Raw genomic sequence first — 23,545 nt, 5'->3', positions numbered from 1 at the left:
AGACAAGCTTTGCTTTGTAGTCCAATTTGGCCTTGAGCTCAGTTCCCCTGTCTGAGCTTCCTGAGTGCTTATAGGTTTGCACGACGTGCCCTGCTGGAGCAACAATCTTTTAAACAAATTTACTACATTTTATTTGTGTGCACGTGTGTGGACATGCCTGTGCTGTGGCACACGTGTGGAGGTTAGAGAACACTTGAAGGAGAGTTCTCTCCTGCCATGTAAGTCGTCAGGTTAAGTGGCCAGCACTGTGTCCACTGAGCCATCTTTCTGGCCTTTGGTAACAATCTTTGTTCTCTGAGGTTCAGGGCCTTGGGTGTGGAGCACTCACTTCTGTCTTGGGCCCACCCTGGTGGGAGGTTCTGGAAAACCCTTCCTGATCTGGAGCATATCAAGAGGATTGCTCAGCCTTGCTGTCCTGCTTGTCCTGTCATTCCTGGGGGTGTGTCCTTGGCCCAGGATAGCCACCAGCACAGGGGCTGCAGTCCAGGCAGTCGAAGGCCCAGATTAGAGTCCCAACCATCTTCAAACCTTCACTGTGGTTTTGGCAGCACGGTGGAAGGCCACTCATTGATTCCAGAGCCACCACAGTGTGAGCTCACGGTGTGCCCACCACCAGCTGCATCCGCTCACACTTACTTCCACCTGCTCCTCTTCCTCAGTTTTCCGGCAGCTCAACACAGCCATCGCGGTGTCCCAGATGTCCTCCGGGCAGTGCCGCTTGGCGCCCCTCATCCAGGTCATCCAGGACTGCAGTCACCTCTACCACTACACCGTGAAGCTCATGTTCAAGCTGCACGCCTGTGAGTTGCACGGTCCTGGGTGGGCGTATGGGGCCTTGTGCCCCTCGTGTTACTGAAAGGAAGGGCTGAGAGGTGGGCCACTAGTAGAAAGACCCCCTGTAAGCCATCCAAGACCAGCAATAGTAATGTGTTTATGAAAACCACCATTTCCCAGAGCAGAGAGACAATACGTATAGTTTTTGTTTTCCTGGCTTTCTGCACACCTGGTATAGGAGAAGACAGTGGCCCCTCCCGTTCTCGCCCCCCACCATGTTTCTGGGGAGCAGTAGTGGAAAGGCTTTCGTTGTAGTGTTAGGAGTGGTCCTCAGGGCAACTTGCACTTTGGTTGAAGACCGCCCCAAAGCCAGCGCAGGTGAGGCGGCGATGGCCCTGGCGTCATGTCCACCTCCCCAGTGCCGCCCTCTCTGAGTCAGTGTCAGAGCTGAATGACCCCATGAAGTCTCTTTCCCAGTTAGAGTGGACTGGCCAGGCCACAGTGACCCTCTCCCGCGGGTCTAGAATCTCGGGGCAGGGAGGAAAGCACACCTTGGAGCAGTGTACAGAGAGGTCCTGTCCACTTGTGTCCCTCAGGTCTCCCAGCGGACACCCTGCAAGGCCACAGGGACCGGTTCCACGAACAGTTTCACAGGTACCAGCCTAAAGTGGGGGAACAGAGCATGGCTGGAGAGGGGGCTGATGGCTCCCCTGTGACCTGTCTCCCTGTTCCATTGCAGCCTCAAAAACTTCTTCCGCCGAGCGTCGGACATGCTGTACTTTAAGAGGCTCATCCAGATCCCGAGACTACCCGAGGTGCCCATCCCCCCACCCACAGTCAACGGCCCCTGGCTCCTTCCTGGCTCTGGCTGAGTCCACAGAAGGCTTCTGGAGGTGGCTGAGCATCTCCCACCTGCTGTCCCTACAGGGACCCCCCAATTTCCTGCGGGCTTCAGCCCTGGCCGAGCACATCAAGCCTGTGGTAGTGATCCCGGAGGAGGCCCCGGAAGATGAGGAGCCGGAGAACCTCATTGAGATCAGCAGTGGGCCCCCTGCTGGAGAGCCTGTGGTAAGCTCTCCACCTGCTAGTTTCCCCGTGTTGCACCGTCTGGTCCCCTGAAGAAGGGCCTCTGACACCAGACTGGGCACAACGTAGGGTCTGCCCCTCCACTGGGCTCCCCACCATGGAGGTCCATGTTCTCTGCTATGGCAGGTGGTGGCTGACCTCTTTGATCAGACGTTTGGACCTCCCAATGGCTCCATGAAGGATGACAGGTGAGTCCCCAGGGCCCACCTGGGGTAGAAGGTAGAAAGAGACTCTGACTGGAGGTCGTAGGTGGGAACTACAGACCCTGGTGAGGAACCAGACCCTGTCTGCGTTGGGCAGTCTGTGACCTTCCAGCTATGAACTTGAGCCCCACGACCTCTGACCCCAGGGACATCCAGATTGAGAACTTGAAGAGAGAGGTGGAAACCCTCCGTGCTGAGTTGGAGAAGATCAAGATGGAGGTGAGGGGGCATGGCCAAGGGCGGTCCCCACCTGGGTGGACCTGGGCTCCATGCGCTCCCTCCTGCCCTGCAGGCCCAGCGGTACATCTCACAGCTGAAGGGTCAGGTAAACGCCCTGGAGGCAGAGCTGGAGGAGCAGCGGAAGCAGAAGCAGAAGGCCCTGGTGGACAAGGAGCAGCTGCGGCACCAGCTGGCCCAGCTGAAGGCCGTGCAGCTGGAAGGCGCCCGGAACCAGAGTCTGCGAGAGGAGGCGGAGAGTGCGCGCCTCTGTGGTGGTACCCAGCAGCAGGATGAGGGTGGATTCTATCCTGCCTGCCCATCTCACTCAGCCTTGCCTCTCTGCAGGGAAAGCCAGTGCCACGGAGGCACGCTACAGCAAGCTGAAGGAGAAGCACAACGAGCTCATTAACACGCATGCCGAGCTGCTCAGGAAGGTGGGTCCCAGCCTCAGGAAGGGCGGTGTGGCCAGGGGTCCAGAATCAGAACCCGTCTCCTGCCTTCCAGAATGCAGACACAGCCAAGCAGCTGACGGTGACACAGCAGAGTCAGGAAGAGGTGGCGCGGGTGAAAGAGCAGCTGGCCTTCCAGATGGAACAAGTGAAGCGTGAGTCCGAGATGAAGGTGTGTTGAGTGTGTGTGGCCCCGCCCCACGCCATCCCAGCCCTGCTGCCCTACTGACCTGCTGTCCCTTCCTAGATGGAGGAGCAGAGTGACCAGTTGGAGAAACTCAAGAGGGAGCTGGCAGCCAAGGCAGGAGAGCTGGCCCATGCACAGGAGGCCCTGATCCGCACAGAGCAGGTGCGTGCAGCTGGCACAAGCTGGGTCCTCTTTCCTGTAAACCGGGCCATACTTACACAGCAATGGGCCCCCCAACAGGCCAGGTGCCTCCATGACCGCAGGAAGCTCTCAGTGTCTTGGGAGTGGTGTGATAATAAGACACGGCTGTAAGCACAGGGGTAAGGCCAGGCAGGGTTGGCATGGCTGTTGGCCTTCTTCATGTTCACAGAGCGGGTCAGAGCTGAGCGCACGGCTGGACACCTTGAATGCAGAGAAGGATACACTGAGTGGAGCCATGCGGCAGCGGGAAGCAGAGCTGCTGGCTGCCCAGAGCTTGGTGCGAGAGAAGGAGGAAGCCCTCAGCCAGGAGCAGCAACGTAGCTCCCAGGAGAAGGGCGAGCTGCAGGGGCGGCTGGCAGAAAAGGTATGGCCTCCCTCCGCCTTGCCACATTGTGAGGCGCACCCTTTGGTGTGAGTGAGTCAGTATTCTCACTGTGCTCGGAGCCTGGCTTCCCTTCCACGGCTGAGACATTCTTACCTCTCGCAAAAGCAGCCCAGGCCCGAGAAATGTGTTCCAAGTTCTCCACATCCCTGCCATCTTTTTGACTGTCTTCTCATCTCAGCCAGTTACATGGGTCCAGTTACGTGGGTACAAAGCCCTTGCTGTTTTCAGATAGGCAGGTGCGCACTCTCTCGCGCTCTCTCTCTCTCTCTCCATATATATATGGCTAGCCTCAAAGCCAAAGTCAGGGTAGTCTCCTAGTCTCCTGTCTCAGCCTTCTGAGTCCTGGGTGTGCCCCACCCCTCAGCGTTGTTTATTGTGATTGAGATTTTGATTTGCATTTTCTCATTGTCTGATGATGCAGAATGCCCTTTCTTTCTTTCTTTCTTTCTTTTTTAGAAAACAGTTTATTTTGTTGGGGGTGGGGCTCATGGTGGGGGCCAGAAGACAGCCTACAGGAGTCAGTTCTTCCCTTCTACCTTCTGGGTTTCGGGGACTGAACCCCGGTTGTCAGATCGCCATGCTTGGTGGCAGGCACCTTTACCTGCTGAGCCATTTTGCCAGCTATTGAACAGCTTACTGTGTGCCCAGTGGCCTTTGAGATAAGCCTGTCTAGGTCCTGGGCTGTTTCTCACTGAGCTGTTTGCCCCCCACTCCCACTCCATCTCACCCCATCAGTCTTCCAAGCCCTGGGAGGTAGGGAAATGGTCTAGAACTCTACCCCAGCTAGGCTAGGACATCCTTCTGTGGAGGGAGTCAGCTGGCCTTGACCAGCCTCCCACTGTCAGTCCCTGGAGCCAAGCCTTGAAGGGTCTGAAGGTTTCGTCTCTTTGCCCTCAGGAGTCGCAGGAGCAGGGGCTGCGGCAGAAGCTGCTGGACGACCAGTTTGCAGTGTTGTGCAGCGCTGCTGCCGAGGCGGAGGCCATTCTGCAGGATGCAGTGAGCAAGCTGGATGACCCCCTGCATCTGCGCTGTACCAGCTCCCCAGGTGTGTGCACAAGGGCTCCAGGAGGCGGCTCACCCAGCAGGCAGGCTGCTCCTGTCACCCACTCGTGAGAAACAGGTGGCAGCGGACTGAGGCCTTACACTTGTGCCCTGTGCTTGCAGACTACTTGGTGAGCCGGGCCCAGGCAGCCCTGGACACGGTGAGTGCCCTGGAGAAGGGCCACAGCCAGTACCTGACTTGCTCTGAAGGTGAGGACAGGTGGAAGGTAGAGTGGACCTGTAGTTTCTGTAGGGCTCCTGAAGCTAGGGCTGCCGGGTGGGGGGGGGGGTCTTGGAGTGATAGATGCCTCTCCAGGAAGCCTGTTGCCACTCAGAGCCTTGTGCCCGTAGGAAGTAGAGGGAGTACGGAGCCTGAGGTTACGCCGGCTCTGCTTGGTAAATGACCTCTCAGCCACTTCAGCGTGCCCTCTGTCCTCATCCATGCTGGGGTGCTGGGGCCTTGGCCCAGGCTTGCTGAGAAAATGATGCAGTTGCCTTGGTGTTTCCCCACGCCAAGAATCTCATTGTTCCCTCCCGACGACCTCGGCCTTATCCACCTGCAGATGCTTCTGCCCTGGTGGCAGCACTGACCCGCTTCTCCCATCTGACCGCGGACACCATCGTCAATGGTGGCGCCACCTCCCACCTGGCCCCCACTGACCCTGCTGACCGTAAGTTGATCCTGGTAGCAGGGCCTGGCTGCATCACCTTGTCTCACACAGGGGTCTTCACAGTGTACAGGGGACAAGGCTTTGCATTAGGTCGTAGGCCAGGGCATGTGGGGACCTTTTCCAGGACTCTAGGCAAAGGCTCTCCTCACAAACCTTCCTTAACCCCAACAGGCCTGATTGACACTTGCAGGGAATGTGGAGCCCGGGCTCTAGAGCTCACGGGCCAGCTGCAGGACCGGACAGTGCTACCAAGGGCACAGCCCAGCCTAATGCGGGCCCCCCTGCAGGGTCTTCTTCAGCTGGGCCAGGTGAGGTGTGCATCCAAGGCAGAGTGTGGGCTGAAGTGGGGCTAACTTCTCTATTTGTTCCATGAGCTAGGATGCAGGTGTGCAGGCTGTGAGCACGCAGCGTCAGGACACAGGGCTGCACCTGCACACACCGCCCCTAGCCTGCTACTCCCTGCACAGCTTCGCTGGGCCTTGATGTAGGTGAATCTCCCTGTCTGACTTGTGCCGTCCCAGGACCTTAAGCCTAAGAGCCTGGATGTGCGGCAAGAGGAGCTCGGGGCCATGGTTGACAAGGAGATGGCAGCCACCTCTGCGGCCATTGAGGATGCTGTGCGGAGGATTGAGGTGAGGACCGAGCGTCCCGACTCCCAGTTCCTGCAGGAAAGGAACTAAGGGGCTGGAGGCTGCCTCTGAGAGCGGTAGGTAGTATCTTGCGACCTGCTGGCTCATTCTCTGTCACGGAACAGGACATGATGAACCAGGCCCGCCATGAGAGCTCAGGAGTGAAGCTGGAGGTGAACGAGAGGTGGGTACCGCTCCCGGCCCCAGGGCCTGGGCACGAGGCTGCACATGTCCCCTGCCCTGCTGTGGTTGAGCCTTGCATGATGTCACAAGGCCACACTGCTAGCTGTCTGCTCTTTCTTCCCTGCTCCTCCCCAGGATCCTCAACTCCTGCACAGACCTCATGAAGGTGAGTGCGGTGGGTGACCCTAGGGCAGGCTCTGCGTCGGGACCACCTGGAGGATGAATCAGTCATATCTTGGTCTTGGCAGGCCATCCGGCTCCTCGTGATGACCTCCACCAGCCTGCAGAAGGAAATCGTGGAGAGCGGCAGGGTGAGCAGGCAGGGCCATGGTCCTGGGTCAGAAAGAGACTTCACCTTGGAGCCCCGACCCCTTTGTGCATGACACCCCCACCCCACCATACAGTGTCCATTGCCACATCTAAAAATCCCCACATCTCAGGGAGGCTTCAGGGATATGCCCTCTGGGCACCCATTCCTCCCTGAAATGTCCTTCATTCTGTCTTGTCCTTTCATCACCACTAGGGGGCAGCCACGCAGCAGGAATTTTATGCCAAGAATTCACGGTGGACTGAAGGCCTCATCTCCGCCTCTAAGGCAGTGGGCTGGGGAGCCACACAGTTGGTGTATGTCGCCCCAGATGGGGGTGGGCCGGGACAGGCGCTTAGGTCTGGTGTGTGGGTTGCCCTACTTGTTTATGGTGCAGAGCCCCAGACCCTGATTGGTCCCCATCCCTCAGGGAGTCGGCTGACAAGGTGGTGCTTCACATGGGTAAATATGAGGAACTCATCGTCTGCTCACATGAGATTGCAGCCAGCACTGCCCAGCTGGTGGCAGCCTCAAAGGTGAGAGGCTGTGCCAGTGTTTGTGTCAAGCCTGGACTTGGGGCCCTCACTGGCTGCCTGTAGCCAGCAGATGGTGCCCACTGTGCTCCCTGCAGGTAAAAGCTGACAAACACAGCCCCCACCTGAGCCGCCTGCAGGAGTGTTCCCGCTCTGTCAATGAGAGGGCTGCTAACGTGGTGGCTTCCACCAAGTCCGGCCAGGAGCAGATCGAGGACAGAGGCAAGTGCTGCACAGTCAGGGGTCTCCCAGAGCTGGTGGGAGAGCTTGCTCAGCTTCCTCTTCCTCCTGATCACAGACACCATGGATTTTTCCGGCCTGTCCCTCATCAAGCTGAAGAAACAGGAGATGGAGACGCAAGTGAGCGCCCTCATGCCCCCAGCTGCCAGGCTCCCTCGAGACTGGTCTCTGGGAAAGTCCCTGGGACTCATGGGCAGCGCTGAGTGCTGAGCTGGCTCTGGCCTGCAGGTGCGAGTCCTGGAGCTGGAGAAGACACTGGAGGCGGAGCGTGTACGGCTCGGGGAACTGCGCAGACAGCACTATGTCCTGGCCGGGGTGATGGGGACACCTGGAGAGGAAGAACCCAGCAGACCCAGCCCAGCTCCCCGGGGTTCAGCCACCAAGAAACCACCCTTGGCTCAGAAACCCAGCATAGCCCCCAGGCCAGACAACCAGGTGCCAGGCATCAGTGTTGGGTTAGGGAGGAGAGTGAGCGTGTGTGCGTGCGTGCGTGAATGTGTGTGTATGTGTGTGTATGCATGCGTGTGTCTGTACCTGGATGGTGCGTGTGCTTCTGGCCTCGTCTACTGAGCCCCTCATCTTTGACTCCTGCAGCTCAACACAAAGGACGGTGTCTACCCAGCTCAACTTGTGAACTACTAGGCCTCGAGGTGTGCAGCGGGATGGCTGGTGGTCATGCTGGGCCTTACGTCTGGCAATGGTCAAGGGGCCTCTGAGAGGCTTGAACTCCTGCACCTGGGACCCGAAGCAGCCTTCACCAGCCCAATGCGTCTTGGCTCCGTGGGGTAGTTGATCTGGATTTGAGTCTATTTATCTTAGTAGGAACTGCCCAGAGCAGCCGGGACCAGCAGGCCTGAGCCACAACTGCAGCTAACATCTGGGACAGTGTGAATATTGTTAGCCCTCTCTGTCCCAGTCTAGTCCGTACACTGGGGACAGGTCACACATGCCAGGAGCTGTCCTGCCTCTGAGCTCCAAAGTCTGAGGCTGTAAGTGGACAGAAAGAAAGGGTCCCCTGCTGGCTTTTGGGGATGAGGGGGTGACCTGTGGCCCTTGAGGGAGAGCAGGTAGGTTAGGCTGTATCATCCTCTGGGGGCCTGGTGCTAGGGCATCCATGCTCAGAGTCCCAGGAAACCAGGCTTTGTGTGGGGGCCTGGCAACAGTGTGGCCGGGCTGCTGCTGGGCTGTGCCTGGGGCAGCCCTGGCTCAGGTGCTGCCTCTGCTCTTGAGTTTCCATTCCCAGCCGGACTCTGAGCCACCCTCCCACTTCCTGTTTTCCCTTCTCCTGGCCTGGCTGCCTTCACCAGTATGGCTGCTTATCACCCACCTTCATGGGTAGATTTCAGTCCTCCTGAAGCTGGGAACTTTCAGCTCAGTAAGAAGCTAAAACAAACAAAAGCCACAGCCCACCTTTTGGGGGCTCAGGAATTCCTGTGGGGCCCCCAGGTGGAGCAGCCCAAACTTGGAGGCCTGGCCTTGCCTGCCACTGACAGTTGGAATAAATTTGTGTTTCTTGAGCCTGTGAGGAAAAATAGTTGCGGGTGGGGATATCCAGGACACCAATAGAGACAGCAGCTGAGCTGGATAGGTGCCCAGCTTCCCTCCAGTTGTCTGCCCTGTGCCCTGGGAAAGCTACCAACCATGGGCCAAGGTCCGGGACTGTGGGAGGGAGCCAGTTCCTTTGCCCTGTGTCTAGTATTCCCTGTGTTTGAATTCCATTGGCAATAAAACACTGTTGTCACCAGTGCCCCAGTGAGGGCCTTTGCCAGGCTTTTCATTTTTTCCAGAGATAAACACACTTCCCTGGCCCTGTGCAGGTGTCTGCAGTTGACAATTGGAACCGGAGGACATGGAGAGTCTTGCTAGTACAGTTGACACCAAGCACCAGTCAGTCTTCCTGTAGATTGCCATTTTTTCCTACAGGCTGAACTAGCCATCGCCCTCCCATCCTTCCAAGGCCTCCCTGAGACCACTGCTATTCCAGCCTGGAAGCTGCTAGGGCCTCACCAGTGGTTAACACCAGGGCACTAATCTGAGACCATTTGGTTACAGTTGGCAGTTTCCAGACTTCTAGTGTTTGAGCTGGTGGACGAGGACCTTGACCTCAAGGCTCCAGAGATCACTCAGCCTGCAGCCCAGCAGAGGTGGCTGGGGGCCCCCATCCCCACACTCAGCGTTTATATAAGATTTATAGAAGAGTATGCTACTGGGGCAGGCAAGCTTCCTGGGCAGCAGGGTAGAAGCCTGTGTGTTCCAATGCTTTGCAAATTGATCTCCAGTGTGAAGCTAATGGAGCTGGCTGCCAGGTCTGAATCATGTTTTTATAGAATTCCAAACGCTTTTTTTTTAATTAAAGATTTATTTATTTATTATGTGTACAGCATTCCTTCCACATGTGCCCGCCATGACAGAAGGGGGCGCCAGGTCTCATTATAGATGGCTGTGAGCCACCACGTGGTTGCTGGGAATTGAACTCAGGACCTCTGGAAGAGCAGTCAGTGCTCTTAACCACTGAGCCATCTCTCCAGCCCCCTCCAAACGCTTCTTAAGAATATTCATATGTATAAACCAGAGAAAATTGGTCCAAACTAGCTAGTGATTTAAAGGGTCCATCTGACCTCGCATTCTGGGGCTCCAACCTGGAACTGGAGACCAGTCACCGCAGGTGACTGACTACACCAATCAACCCCACGTCTCCAAATCATTCCCCAGCCTCTGGTCACACTCATAAGTAAACAGGGTCCAAGAGGGAAGAAAAGGATTCAGTAAATCTAAGTTTATAAAGACACCTGTCTTTAATCCCAGCACTTGGGGGCAGAGGCAGGCAGATCTTTGAGTTTGAGTGAGTTCCAGGACAGCCAGGGCTACACAGAGAAACCCTGTCTTGGGGGAAAAAAAAAATAGACTCAAATTACTGTGAAGTTCAACATACTTACCAGGCGAGGGACTACAAATTTGACTATAAGCTTCCATGAAAGAAACTATCAAATTCTTTTTCAAGGTGAATTGATTTCTCAGGAGAAACTTCCTTCTTCCTAATATGACCACAGGCATCTCCTGTGCATAATCATAGGGCTGTATATGTGAGCACCTTCCTCAGAAAAGGTCATGGGATGCTTGAACAGGGTTGCTCTTGGGTCACATCCCTTGTAGGGCATTGTGGTCCAGACACACAGGTCAGCAGAGCGCAGGTGACAAGGTACAAGCTCAGCCAGGTCAGAAACATTTTTCTGTTACTGCCATCTTCAGGCGGGCACCTGAAGGCACAGGAGGCAGCACACAGTGGGGCTTGGTGTGGGCGGGGACACTTTCTTGAAACAAAATGTTAGTCCCTAAACCTAGCACCTGAAACCGCCAGGGTCCTAGCTATTCCAGAAGTGGCACAGGACAGAGACCAAGGATGCCAGTGCCTTGAAGTCACCCTCAGCGCCATGGCTGCAACCCCAAACACACAGTCCTATGTCAGAAACATTTTTCTGTTACTGCTATCTGACTTATACAAGCACCTAGATGGAGAGGATGGTGGTGGCGCACGCCTTTAATCCCAGCACTCAGGAGGCAAAGGCAGGCAGATCTCTGTGAGTTTGAGACCAGCCTGATCTACAAAATGAGTTCCAGGACAGTCAGAAAAAACAAAACAACAAAACAAAAAACCCAAAAGAAACAACCCATGGCTAGTGCCAGGGATCCAGAATAAAGAGCTTGTTCTGTAGAACAGGCTGGCCTTGAACTCCTAGCACTCCTCCTGTCTGTCCAGCCATCAGCCTTTTGTTAGACATTCTAGATCCATGTAAAGTAGTGGCAGGCTAAAAAAAATAAAAAGAGAAATGCAACAAACTGAAATTAATAATTCTCAATTTATTAAGAGTTCTACAGCTTTACAACCCCAGTGCCAGATATGGCCCTGGGCAGTGATGGCAAGGTCAGCCTGGCAGCCCCTTCACCACATCCACCTGGAGCTCCCATGTGGCTGCAGCCCGTGACTGGGGCAGTGGGCGTTCCTGGCCGCAGCTGGTGGCAGAGGTATCGAGGTGGTTCATACAGCTTTGTCTCTTTACAGAACAGCTCCAGTGGGGTCCAAATCCAAGAGCAGAAGGATAGGACTTGGGAACAGAGGCTGGCGCTGCCACCAGCTCTCTAATCAGTTCTGCCCTGTCACCTTGGGTTGCAGCCAGCTGGCAGGGTACGGGAAGAGCTCTAACTTCTACCAACAGGCACACAGTCCTCTTCTGGGAACAGGTGTGGTTGCTGGGCCCTGGGAACTGCACACGTGGCACCTGCAGATGAGATCCCAGAGAGGAAGGAGCCACCGCTGTCATTCCCGTGAGCACCTTCCTGTGCTCTGGCAGCACCTGCAGCACCGCCAGCGATGGTAGAGAAACTCCGAAGTATCCTGCTTGAAGGTGGGTGGGCTTCTCTGACCTGTCACAAAGAATGAGGCCCACTGGGGCAGCCATGGCCGGCGCACTGCAGCCATCTGAGTCCCGGCACCAAGTGAAGCTAAGGCACAGCACGGGCACTGACGGATGTGACCCTGCACTGCTCGCCTGACAGGAAGCGGCACTCAATAAATCTGCATTTTTAACCAGCTCGAAATAGTCTCTGCGTTTTTAAAAAAGTTTCCCTGAATGGTCTTGAGAGTGTCAAAAAAGTTTCCTTTCCAAATATAAAACAGGAAAATTACAAGTGTAGTAAAAACACTGAGTATTTTCTTCACAGAAACCATCATGAGACTTGAGGTGTGAGTGAGGGCTGAGGACTATGCTCACACTGGCCTCACACCCAGAGCCACAGCTCTCCTGGCCTCTGCACACCGCAGCCAAGTGCAAACTATGCTCACGGTTTTGAACCGAGAGCACCCAGTCTGGTGGGAGGAGAGGTGACTGATGACCTTGCCTGGCACAGACGCCCAGCAAGGCCTGGCTGTGGGCACACGTTCCAGGTTGGCCAGTGTAAACCAGCCTTTCCCGGCACCATAGCAGCTGGTGGACCAAGACTTGAAAATAAAACATAATTAACCATGCTTATTAAATAAAGCTGCAACAGGAGGGCCATGACTCTAAATTGGAGGGGGAGGTTTATCTTCCAGATACACAAGTCCATCAACACTAGATACTTAGAAATCACACCTAGAGCACAGACCGATGTGATGACCGGGCGTGCCAGACTATGGCCTGGCACAAACCGCACTCCCTTGGTCCACAAAACTTGCTCTCCGTTACTTACCATGGACCTACAGTTCTAAAATCGGATGGACACACTGACCCAGGGCACCCAAGCCATTGGCCCAGATGCTGGACTCCACAGCCTCCATTTGCATGGCAGGCAGAGGGTGTCTTGCAGGAAGAACAGACGCCAGAGCTCACTGGAGGATGAAGCCTGGCTGGTGTGGAGCCAGCCGTGGAGGGGGTCTCTGGGGCAGGGCTGGTGGGTATGGCGACACCAACTGTGCAGAGAATCCTTGCTGAGAGGGGAGGCCCACCCTGGGGGGCAGAGGGGGGCATTGTAATCCTGGGTATGGAGAAGCCTGTCCTGAGCCCATGGCAGCAGTGAATGGGGTGGCTACGTGTCCTGCGGGCACCGGGGGTGGAGGTGGTGGGATGCGCCGAGGCACGACAGAAGGGAGCCCAGTGGCCTCCAGAGACGGGTAGGGCAGGGAGGTGGCAGGCGATGGCTCAGGCACCCTGGGCGGTACTGGGGCCCCAGCCTGTGGCAGTCTCTGTCCCTTCAGCACCAGCTCCTGGAGCTTCTCCACTTTCACACGCCGCATGTGTGCCAGCTTCCGCTTGCTCTGGTAGACGTCGATGAAGGCATCCAGAGGAAGCTCTCCATCCAGAAACTTCTCCGCCATGTTCTACAAGAAGCAGGAGGAACGATTACAAGACAGGTCCACTGTTAGAAAGAAGGCTCCCTTCACAGTCCAGGCCAGGGAAGGAGGCTCCAGTTCCCTGCGGCACCCCTCCTCCTGGGAATAGGCCTCGTGACTGTCTTCTGCCGCAGGGCAGGCTCAGAGCTGCAGACCGCAGGGAGTGCCTAGGTCTGGGTCATACTGGCAGGAGCCATCACCAAGCAGAGTCCCAGGAAGATGAAGTGGGTGGTCCTGCTGTTGGTCCCAGCTTCCAGAATCACAACAGATGGCAGGTCTGGCAAGGCCTTGCCTTCCAACGACACAGTCCTGAGCTGCCAGCTCTCCACTCCAGAGATGGCTATTGCCCAGGCCCTGCCCTCTGATTTCCACCTGGCTGCACCCTGACCAATGACTCACCCTGGACAGGGGCAGCAGCAGAGAATCCTGCTTGTGGCTATCCGGGCCTGCCAAAGCCTAACGGCTGGTCAGACCAGCGTAGCCTGACCTGGGCAACATGTGCCAGCCCTGACTCATTTCCTCCCCTGACAAGACTCTGGCTAGCCATGTCTGGAAGGCTCTGCAGTGACCAGCTGACTCACTGACCACAGTCACTGCTGCTCAGTCGCTGGCACCAAGAGCCTGGCAGAGCAGGGCGCACACCCTCATCTGGGTCAGCACTGAATTGCCCCCCGCCTGCTGGACCCCTGCCTAGCACATTCTGCCCACTCAGACCCGTGTGCTTGGGAAGTGTCCCCGTGTTGGCAGTAGAGGTGTGGGGCTCCCATGTCCTGGAGAAAACAGGTCCACTGACTTGGCAAGGTGACCCAGACACGTGCTGAGGTATTCCCATAAGGTCGTCTAGCCTTACCTCAGTGTCTTCCTCAATCTTGGCCCCTTCTGCTTGAAGAAGTGCTAACAGAGTCTCCAAGGAAGCGCTGTTTGACTGCTTATCTGGGGAAAGCAAAAAATATGATGTCATGAGGCAGGGCACCCCACAGGACACCTTCCAGTTTCTTTGTTGGAGAAAGGTTGTCCTTGAACTCAGAGACCCGCCTGCCTATGCCCCCACTGCCCCCACACCCCGTGCTGGGATTAAAGGTAGGTGTCACCAAACAGTCACTGAAAGGCAATAGGAGCGGACTTTCCAGGACCTGACAGTAAAGCCTCAAATCCACCAAAGGGACACAGGGACCGGTTCCAGGAAGGCAGAGCAGGCCAGCTCCTGCCTGGATGGAGCAGGACACCATCTGTCCATGGAGTTGGCTGCTTCCCATGTGTGACCACAACACTGTAATCACATGGGCTCCCCCAGTACTAGGGGTAAACAAGGACCGCACACATATGAGGCCGGTCGTCTGCCACTGAGACTGCAGTCCACCCACTCCCACTGTAAAATACAATCTCATCACACTCCTCCAGCTGCGGGCCGTTGTCACCATTCAAAGGACCTTTTCCTACCTTCTCTTCTCTCTTACCAGGTTCCATTTCTGAGTGCTAACTTAATCTAGCACATACTCAAGCCTTAGGGCCTTTGATTTTAAAGACATGAGGGCTGGAGAGAAGGCTCAGAGGCTAAGAGCACTGCTCCCTGCTCCTCCAGAGGGCCTGGGTTCCGTTCCCAGCACCCACGTCAGGTAACATACATTCACACAGAGACTTACGTAAAAATCAATCTTAAAAACCTGAATAAAACCCGAGGACTACCAGGTCAGGCCAGAAAGACACCCCCAAAGGCTCCCTTATGTCCATTCTCCCTTCTGCCTTTGAGGCTGGCCTCTCCATCAGACGACACTGCCCTGGTTCTGCAGCCAGAGTGTGCTCCGTCTACCCGACTCTCACTCAGCATCATCCCCCTGCCCACAGACTAAATTCTAGATGTTATCTGAGATTCATTTCTTTTCAAACCCACCACTGCACTGAGTAATCACCACGCCCCAGCCCTCACTCTGCAGAGAGACACTTAGATGATTCTTCAATATAATGACTGGACAAAAAACAAAACAAAAACATTTGTCCTTATCTCCTCAGGGACAGAGCATCCCCTTCCGAGTCACAGAATGCACTGTGTGCAGCAGAGGCCTGGCAAAGAAGCTCTTCCGAGGAGTGTCCCGCACCAGGACCTGGTGTGTCTGGTCTTTTAATCCGTTCTTAGGTTCTGGTTGAGTGGCTGTCGGTAACTTTACTGAAGTCAGAGAGAGGGGACTAGAGCAAACAGCAGCTACGACCACGAAATTTCACAAAAGGAGGTGATTTTGGTTTTTTGGTTTCTTTAACTTTTAAGACAGGGTCTCACTATGTAGCCCTGGATATCCTGGAACTCACTCTGTAGACCAGGCTGGCCTAAAACTCAGAGATTCACCTGCCTCTGTCTTCTGAGTGCTGGGATTAAAGGTGTGCCCACCACAGAGGGTGTTTTAACATCTGTGTGTGTCTGTATGTATGTTTATCTGTGTGTGTGTCTGCATGTATGTTTATCTATGTGTGTGTCCTCGTGTATGTTTATCTATGTATGTGTCCTCATGTATATGCTGGGACCAGAAGACACCGAATCCAGTGGAGCTGGAGTTACAGGAAGTTGTGAGCTGCCAGCTGTGGGTGCTGGGGACCAAACCTCTAGAAGAGCAGCAAATATTCTTAACCCCTGAGCCACCTTTCCAGTCCAGACAATGTTTCCTTTTTTGTTTGTTTTTTGAGACAGTGTTTCTCAGTGTCTTCTTCTGTGATTTCTGTCCTAGAAATCACTCTGTAGACCAGGATGGCCTTGAACTTACAGATAATTGTCTGCTTCTGCCTCCCCATGCTGAGATTAAAGGTTCACACACTGCCCAACCTTCCTTCAACTCTTTAGTCTCAAAAGATTGCCTGAGAAGTTACCTAGCTTGGTCTTCTTTATCTGATAGGCCTCAAAGAGAACCTGGAGTTCCTGGTATTTCTGGGTCAGGTGAGCTTTCTGCGCATCCAGTTTGGGCTGGTACAAAAGGTTTTCCTCTGCCAGGCTCCTGTTGCTAGCCAACGTCATCTCTTTGTTAAGCTGAACCGTTTGCGTCTGCAAGAAACACAGAGGCTGGTGAGACCCAGGGTGCTCAGTTCACAGGCAAGCCCTACATGGCCCCTCCTGGGTGCCACGCCCCCCACAAGTTCCACCCTGCTCTCCCAGATGGCTCCAAGTGCTGGGTAGACACTCTTGCCCCTCCACCTTCTTGTGGGCGCTCTCCCCATTCACAAAAGGCAAGGCCTGCTTCCCTCCCCATGGGCTTTGGTTTCAATGGCTGCACTGTGATTTGAATTCTGCACAGCTGCCGCTGTGCTGGACTGTCCAGGGCAAGCTCCTGCCACTGCAGAGGAAACAGGGGCCACTTTTATCAGAGGGGTCTAAATTGGCAGGATGTCAACATCTGCTTCATCGTCAGCCTCAGATCAAAGGAGCCCAGCTGGGCCGAGAGAATTATGTTTGCAGTGACTGCTTCTCCCATCTTTCCCACGCCCACAACAGCCCCTGGGTCATCCCCCATTAGCAAAGCCAACCCAACGGGAAAGGGGCGGGCTGTGCGCATCAAGGGCTCCTCTCACTGACTCCAGGCTCTCTGGCTGCCAGATACTGAGAGCTGTCTGTGTGAACCTTGGGGAGGTCTATGTAAGGACGAAAGGCAAAGCTTGGCCACAGTCTGTTCAGAGAAAAGCAAGAAACAAATACACCTGCCCTCTAGCTCCCTTTCTGCCCACTGGTGACACATGACGCGCTCCCTCTACACAGCCTGCCCACTGCTCCCCTCACCCAGGCGACAAGTCTGCATCTCTCCCAGCAGCTCTTCAACCCCACCCAGGCATTTATTTTCCCTTTACTATTTTCTGCCGCCACGCCCAGGTTATTTTTGCGAGGACTTCCTTCCTCTCCCTGTTCTTATCTAGTCCCCTGCTCCCCACCTCCCACCAGGTACGTGGCGGTGGCACCTCTATGACTCCCAGCACCCTCGCGTGGCACACGCACAGCAACGACACACGAGGAACTCCCAGAACCAAGGGAAAGCCCTTGAATATCGGGCACCTGATAACCAGGCAGAGGGCGTTTGCTCAGCAGACACAGAGGCAGCTGAGCTAGATCCTCCACAGGCCCTAAAGACCACCTCCAAAATCAGAGAACCCCAGTCACAAAGTCATTGACCCCCACCCCAACTCAGCACTGTAAAACAAGCGCTGGCAGCATCCCCGAGGATGGTGGCATGGGGACCCTGATCTCTGCTACATTGGAAGGTACTTTAAGGGGGGCCCGGGAAGTAGGTATAGGGCTCCTGAGCCTCATCTGCCCCAGAGGCACCCGGAGTTCTCTGGGTTTCATGTACTGGTGGCCACCTGAGTCTTTCCTTCCATTGTTAAGCTGTTGGGAAGAACAAACACAAATAAACCATGTACATTCACTCTGGCACTTCTTAGGAAACTAAACATGGAAAGATCGTTCGACCCAGAAACTCTATTCCTGGGCATTCATCCAGGGAAACAAAAGCTCATGCGCACACACACATACACACACACACACACACACACCTGCACTTGAATTTCACAGTAGATTTGTTCAAAATAATCTAAAACTAGAAGCACGAAAACAGCTGTGCCACGTCCATGCCATGGAATGCTATTCAGCAATGAAAGGGGAGAGCACGCTCACACATGGACAGAGGGCACGCTCACACGCGGACAACTCAAGTAAGACCCCGGGAGTCACAAGGAGTGAAAAAAGCCAACCCTGAAGGGTCATGCACCCCACATGTGCAGTAGTCTCAAATATCAAAATGAAGAGATGCGGGGTTTGTGATGAGGCAGGAGGGCTGTGAGCTGACAACCTGTGACTGGTGACAGAAATCTCGACTCTCTACCCTGCCTGGCTGTGAGAATGTACATTCACTCTGGCACTTCTTAGGAAACTAAACATGGAAAGATCGTTCGACCTTGCCAGAGTCTACCACTGGGGGATGAGATGAAGGACACAGCGGCTGTGTCTCATGTCTGACAATTGAATCCATGCTTAGCCCCAAATCAAATCTGATCACAAGCAAACAAACTGCTATGGTCTGGACAGGGTCTCACTACGTAGGCCAGGCTGGTCACAAACTGACGGCTATCCTGCCTTGGTTTCCCAAATATGAAGATGGAGACACCATGGCCCTACACAGTCATGTGGCTTGTACGTGTCAATACTGAACTATAATTCTTCGTCCCACAGCATTTGCTGAAAAAGCCACCACCCTCCAGGCCTAAGGTAGGCAGGAAGCTCACACCAGGAACACTCCTCAGCAAAGTGTCTTCCGCCTCTGCACAGCCACTCTCGCCCCTTTCCCAGCAGCTGAGCATGCGTGCTCTGGAAGTAAGCATGGAGTAATAAGCATGCTCTTACTCCGAGGCTACCCTGACTACCCTAAACTCAGCCACCACGGTCACAGCACTCACTCTTTCACAGAAGAAATGTCTCTTCTTGGTCACCGTCTGTCTGTCGCATCCCATCAAAATCCGAGCTATTGGATGGTGTTTGGCACAACAGGCTCCAGAGCACAGGGACCACTCAGTGCAATCTGCTGACCCACCAGTGTGCACCCTCCCCCTTACAAAACAGACCAGAAATCATCTGAGCCCAATTCTCAATCTCAGAACAAGGCTGGGATCCAGTGTGCTTGCTGGTTAATCATGCGCAAAGCCCTGGTTTCACCTCTACCATTGAACAGTGCGAAAGGTAACAAAATATGGAGCAGGAATAAGTGAGCTGTTGTCAAGGGACATAGAGCATTGTGTGCCCGCCGAGCTCTCTAAGAATGTCACTTGAGTCTAAGTCTATCTGGGGGCACGTAGGGTCACACACTGTGGGTAGTTTCCAAAGTAGAATGTCCCTAGAAGTTCTTAGCAGAAGCAACACAGTGAGCCTGGGGTCGTGAGGTGGGCGTGGGAAAGGTGACATTCAACACTTGCTTCCACCATTAAATGCACAGCTCAGCAGCAGGGCACCAGCCTATCATGCATTGAGCTCTAGGCGCACACACCCTGAACCCAGACCAACCACCGACTGTCTGGAGGCCCAGGCAGACAGCTTCCCAAACTCTCAGGGGACCCACATGGCTAAACTGAGATGCACCACTTCTGTTCCTCTACAAAATGCAAATATAAAACCTCTTGTCCCACAGGGTACCGTCAGGACCACTTGCCCTATACAGCGCAAAGTCCCAGAAAACATACTGAAGCCTGAACTAAAAACAAGACAATCTGACAGGACTCGCGCCAAAGCCACCCACCAATAAAAGCAGTCAAACTCTCAACGCTGACAGCTGCTAAACTGTCACCCTCTGGGCCAGCGGATGCTTTTCACGCGAACAAATGACAGCAAATCCTAAATGGCCACTCAGAGAAGCCCCAACCTCCAGGAGGGCAATGGCAACAAGGACAAGGGTCGGTATGCTGTGGGCTGGAGAACCTTTTCTTAGCTTTTGTAACTTTGGCAGAGACAGGGCAGGATGGAAGGACCAGGGAAGATCAGCAGGGCCACCTTGGCCCAGCCAGCGATCTGAGACTACAGAGGGACGTCCACTCTAACAAATGTCAGACTTAAAGAGAATCCAAGTTGTCCACACCCTTGTCTTGGTGACAGCAGCAGCATGACACACGCACACAGTGGCAGGGCCCCTTGCTCTTTCCCACGGTCCATCCTTTTCCTTAACCCTAACATAACCCGAAGAAATCTTTTCAGGAAACCATTTCTGCAAATGTTCTCAGTTTCACTTCAGCTTCCTCCTCCAGCACAGCGAACTGGGGTGTGTGACATGTTTATCAGGGCCCCATTTGCATGGCTACTTCTGCCCATGAACTAGAGGAAGGCTGTCTAGGACATTAGCCCCAAGTCAGTTAACACAGCCACCCTGGCCGTGTGTGTGTGTGTGTGTGTGTGTGTGTGTGTGTGTGTGTGTGTGAGATCATTCACTTTCAAACCCTTTCTACTCTGAACTACCACTGGCTTTTTTAATCACCTGACTCATTTTAACAGTCATACAACCCCACAAAGAAAAAGTCACCCCCTTACAATAAACACACACAAACAAAACTCCACCTTTCTGATGTCACTGAAAACAGAAGGCAGACACCTGGAAAAATAAAGTGCCTTCCTTTCAAAATGGGGGGGGGGGCAGCTGGAGAGAGAGTCCATCAGGTACAAGTCTGAGGACTGGGTTCAGATCCCTCGTGCCCATGTAGGAGCCAGGTGTGTCTCCAGTACTGGGGTGGGGGGAGGCAGGCTGACCTGGAGCTCACTGGCCATCAGGCCAGGTCTCTGAGGGAGTTGAAGACTAGAGAGTTCTAGTTTCCCTTGTTTACCAGATGCAGAAAGCAAGTTATGACAGAAAGTAAATTAGGTACAAGACTTTGGACTCACAAGATAGGATGGATATGGAGTATTTTCTCTGAATTTGTCAAACTCAAATGGACTAGACATTATTGATGCATTTATTGCCTATATATTGTATTTATTGTATATAGTTTTTCTTATATTAATTACAGCCTTTTTTATTTTAGACAAAAAGGGTAAATGTAGTGATACTTCATTTGTATTTTATTTTTTTAATTACTTATTTATTTATTTATTATGTATACAATATTCTGTCCATGTTTATGTCTGCAGAACAGAAGAGGGCACCAGACCTCATTACAGATGGTTGTGAGCCACCATGTGGTTGCCGGGAACTGAACTCAGAACCTTTGGAAGAGCAGGCAATGCTCTTAACCACTGAGCCATCTCTCCAGCCCCCTCATTTGTATTTTAATAAATAGTTTGTCTGAAGATTAGAGAGTAAAACAGCCACACTGATCAGCCATACAGACCAGGCAGTGGTGACGCACACCTTTAATCCCAGCACTAGAGAGGAGTATAAGACAGGAGGAGACAGGTTTAAGCCAACCAGGTCTGGCTCCCTTGTCTCCTAAACGCTAAGGCAGACAAGTCGGTCCCCATTTCCTAACTTTTTGGGAGGGGGAGCAGATTTTGAGAAAGGGTTTCTCTGTGTAACTTTGGAGCCTGTCCTGGAACTCGCTCTGTAGACCAGGCTGGCATTGAACTCACAGAACTGTCTGCTTCTTAACTGCTAGGATTAAAGGCGTGCACCTCTACCGCCCAAACTGTCTTTTTCATGGAAACCAGTCCTGGCAGTCTCTGACTCCCTCTTTACACACAAGACGACCTCAGCATGACAAACCAAAGGCACTGCTGAGCTACAGGAGCAAATATGAACAAATGAATGGAAATTCTCTCTTTATTTGGTTTTTTGAGACAGGGTTTCTATGTGTAGCTCTGGCTGTCCTGGAACTTGCTGTGCAGACCAGGCTGGTCTTGAACTCAGAGATCTATCAGCCTCTGCCTCCAGAGTGCTGGGGTTAAAGGTGTGTGCTGCCACCACTCGGCTTGAAAGTTCTTATCAGTACTGGAAGTCTGTCACTTGATGCAAGTCCAGTGACTTGAAGGTCACAACCTGAGTGGCCTCTGACCACTTTCTGCAGGCCTAGTGTATGTACAAGGTGTGCAATCTTGCTGTATTTAACACGCAAACACATTACTGGGCAGTAAGCAGAAATCTGACAGACACAACACTTTCCACCAGATTTGTTCATGTGACTCCAAGGTCCCCACTGTCCTGCCCACCCCTCTGCCAATCTTGGCAGTGGCTGCCTTTATCTACCTGTGCAGCCCACTCCGAACCAGACCCTCACCCTCAATGCTCTTTTCCACTGACATAACTGTGACCACAACCCACCATAGCCTCGAGGGCGCTGGCTCAGCAAGAAGTGAAAGGCAAGACGGATGATGTTTTCCTGGATTCTTCCAGGGACACAGGCACGTCATGCCAGGCTTTTGGCCCCTGAACTATGCCACAGGCATTCCTGCTGTGAGACTACAGTGCTGTGTTGTGGTGACCTGCTACAGCAGCCACAGGGCACTAGCCCAGTGCTAGCATCTTTGCTTTCCATGAGGTGACCCTCACGCCTGCTCTGTTCCTCGAAGTCCCAAAGATGGAAGGAGTCACAGCAGGTCAACCAGGCCCTCTTCCCTCACGCTGTCCTTCCTCCCAGACTTGCTCCCAGCACTCCCCTTTCCCATGGGGATCCCTCCACCCATGTGCCTGTGTCTGGCCGGAAGCCTGTTTTCCCTATGCAGCCACCCATCTGATGAGGACACTCAGCCCCTTCGGAACAGAATTATAAGTCCCGTGTAGTGCGTCCTGTATGATCCCGACATTCCAGATACAGGAGAATAGCTGCAAGTTCAAAGACAGCTAGAGCTACAAAGTTAGACCCTGTCTTAAAGCAGCAAAACTAAAAAGCAGAGAAGCACACTCGTGCAGCACAGCAACACACATACACACGTGCACACACACACGTGCAGCACAGCAACACACATACACACGTGCACACACACTCGTGCAGCACAGCAACATACATACACACGTGCACACACACACGTGCAGGCACACACATACACACGGGTGGAGTCTCTAGTTGTCTACATAGTTTTGCTGGCATTGTAGATCACCGTTAGCCTGTAGTCACAGCATCTGGAGACCACCCGTCATCCTGCTTCGCCACAGCAAGAGCACAGCTAGAAATAGAGGGAAAGTAAGATCGTGACAACTGCCAATGCAGACCCCAGCGCACCAGGCACTTCAGACGCGGGGGTGCTTGGTGAGCCCTTGCCAGCTGAGAGTCAACCCTCCCCACTTACAAGGCTCAACGGGCATGTGAAAGCCGAGGTACCATGACAGCCCTGAGTCCACTGTAATTTACCCATTTATTTAAAAAACCGGAAGTTTCACAGGGTCCCAGCCATGAGCAAAGAACTAGGCAAATAATGACATTGAGAGGAGAACCAGCCTCCTACAGGGATGACATCCTTACTGGTTGCCTTTTGGAGCTGTCAATTTGGAAAGGGAGGATTGGAAGGAGGTGGGGGGAGGGAAAGTGTATTTTACAAAACACATGCAGCTGCTCATCCTGGTCAGTCACAACATGTTCTAACACAGTAACTGGTCATTCATTCATTAGTTCATTCTCTCGTTCATTCCAGAGACACAGAGGATGCACATCTAAGAGCTGACGATGATCTGGGAGCAGCCCAGACCTCCAGGGTCTCGTGATCACGATCATCCGTGTGCATAAGGAACTGCCCAGATGCAGGCATGCATCCGGCCACTAGCAGCGTGGGCCTTCCTTCGGACAAGAGCGCAGTGCCCAAGTGAAAGCCTTGGAATATGTGACCATGGAGATTTAGGTGTTAACTGAAAACTTCACTGTGCCCACATCTCAGCACGCGCTATGCCTGGGGTCTGGGCTCTGCTGTGATGCTGGTGGAGGTTTTGGCTAGGTGTTTTCTGCACAGCTTTGCCAGGAAAAATGGAGACGTACATTCATTACCATCCACTTCCATGTTCTAACAGCCACCTAGTATCCACCCCCACTCCAGTCTGCTTTATGTCCATGCGCAAAGCAGCTACAGGATGACGCAGGCACGTGCAAGCCTATTCCAGGTCTTAACATTTCAGCCCCTTTTCGTTCATGTAAAGGGCTGGACA

The 23,545-nt window shown here is 53.7% G+C and overlaps 2 protein-coding genes across 4 annotated transcripts in view; one reads left to right on the top strand and one right to left on the bottom strand.

Annotated features, from left to right (window-relative positions):
- The window catches only part of Hip1r (huntingtin interacting protein 1 related), a 31,552-nt gene extending 19,848 nt beyond the window's left edge, over positions 1-11,704 (top strand). The window contains exons 8-32 of one of the 3 annotated variants that reach the window (XM_087903643.1): positions 660-800; positions 1,371-1,428; positions 1,514-1,589; positions 1,702-1,842; positions 1,987-2,048; positions 2,210-2,282; positions 2,356-2,539; positions 2,628-2,716; positions 2,787-2,903; positions 2,979-3,080; positions 3,289-3,483; positions 4,402-4,549; positions 4,669-4,755; positions 5,109-5,216; positions 5,388-5,524; positions 5,738-5,848; positions 5,971-6,029; positions 6,164-6,194; positions 6,277-6,339; positions 6,552-6,652; positions 6,766-6,871; positions 6,967-7,228; positions 7,337-7,543; positions 7,703-7,758; positions 11,323-11,704. In XM_087903643.1, coding sequence (XP_087759769.1) covers positions 660-800; positions 1,371-1,428; positions 1,514-1,589; positions 1,702-1,842; positions 1,987-2,048; positions 2,210-2,282; positions 2,356-2,539; positions 2,628-2,716; positions 2,787-2,903; positions 2,979-3,080; positions 3,289-3,483; positions 4,402-4,549; positions 4,669-4,755; positions 5,109-5,216; positions 5,388-5,524; positions 5,738-5,848; positions 5,971-6,029; positions 6,164-6,194; positions 6,277-6,339; positions 6,552-6,652; positions 6,766-6,871; positions 6,967-7,228; positions 7,337-7,543; positions 7,703-7,758; positions 11,323-11,484 — 2,876 coding nt within the window. In that variant the 3' untranslated portion in view covers positions 11,485-11,704. Of the gene's footprint in view, positions 1-659; positions 801-1,370; positions 1,429-1,513; positions 1,590-1,701; positions 1,843-1,986; positions 2,049-2,209; positions 2,283-2,355; positions 2,540-2,627; positions 2,717-2,786; positions 2,904-2,978; positions 3,081-3,288; positions 3,484-4,401; positions 4,550-4,668; positions 4,756-5,108; positions 5,217-5,387; positions 5,525-5,737; positions 5,849-5,970; positions 6,030-6,163; positions 6,195-6,276; positions 6,340-6,551; positions 6,653-6,765; positions 6,872-6,966; positions 7,229-7,336; positions 7,544-7,702; positions 8,856-11,322 lie in introns of those variants that run through there. The other 2 variants (XM_085679180.2, XM_087903644.1) reach the window with 2 other exon arrangements.
- Positions 10,947-23,545, bottom strand: part of Vps37b (VPS37B subunit of ESCRT-I) — a 28,289-nt gene continuing 15,690 nt past the window's right edge. The window contains exons 2-4 of the mRNA XM_048447262.3: positions 15,831-16,002; positions 13,825-13,907; positions 10,947-12,962 (exon numbers count right to left, since the gene is read on the bottom strand). Of these exons, the coding sequence (XP_048303219.1) occupies positions 12,471-12,962; positions 13,825-13,907; positions 15,831-16,002 (747 nt within the window). The 3' untranslated portion in view covers positions 10,947-12,470. The remainder of the gene's footprint in view (positions 12,963-13,824; positions 13,908-15,830; positions 16,003-23,545) is intronic.

The sequence above is a fragment of the Myodes glareolus genome, chromosome 2, assembly GCF_982192425.1.
Source record: "Myodes glareolus chromosome 2, mMyoGla1.1, whole genome shotgun sequence".
NCBI lineage: Eukaryota > Metazoa > Chordata > Mammalia > Rodentia > Cricetidae > Myodes > Myodes glareolus.
This window is presented reverse-complemented; position numbering and strand designations above follow the sequence as displayed.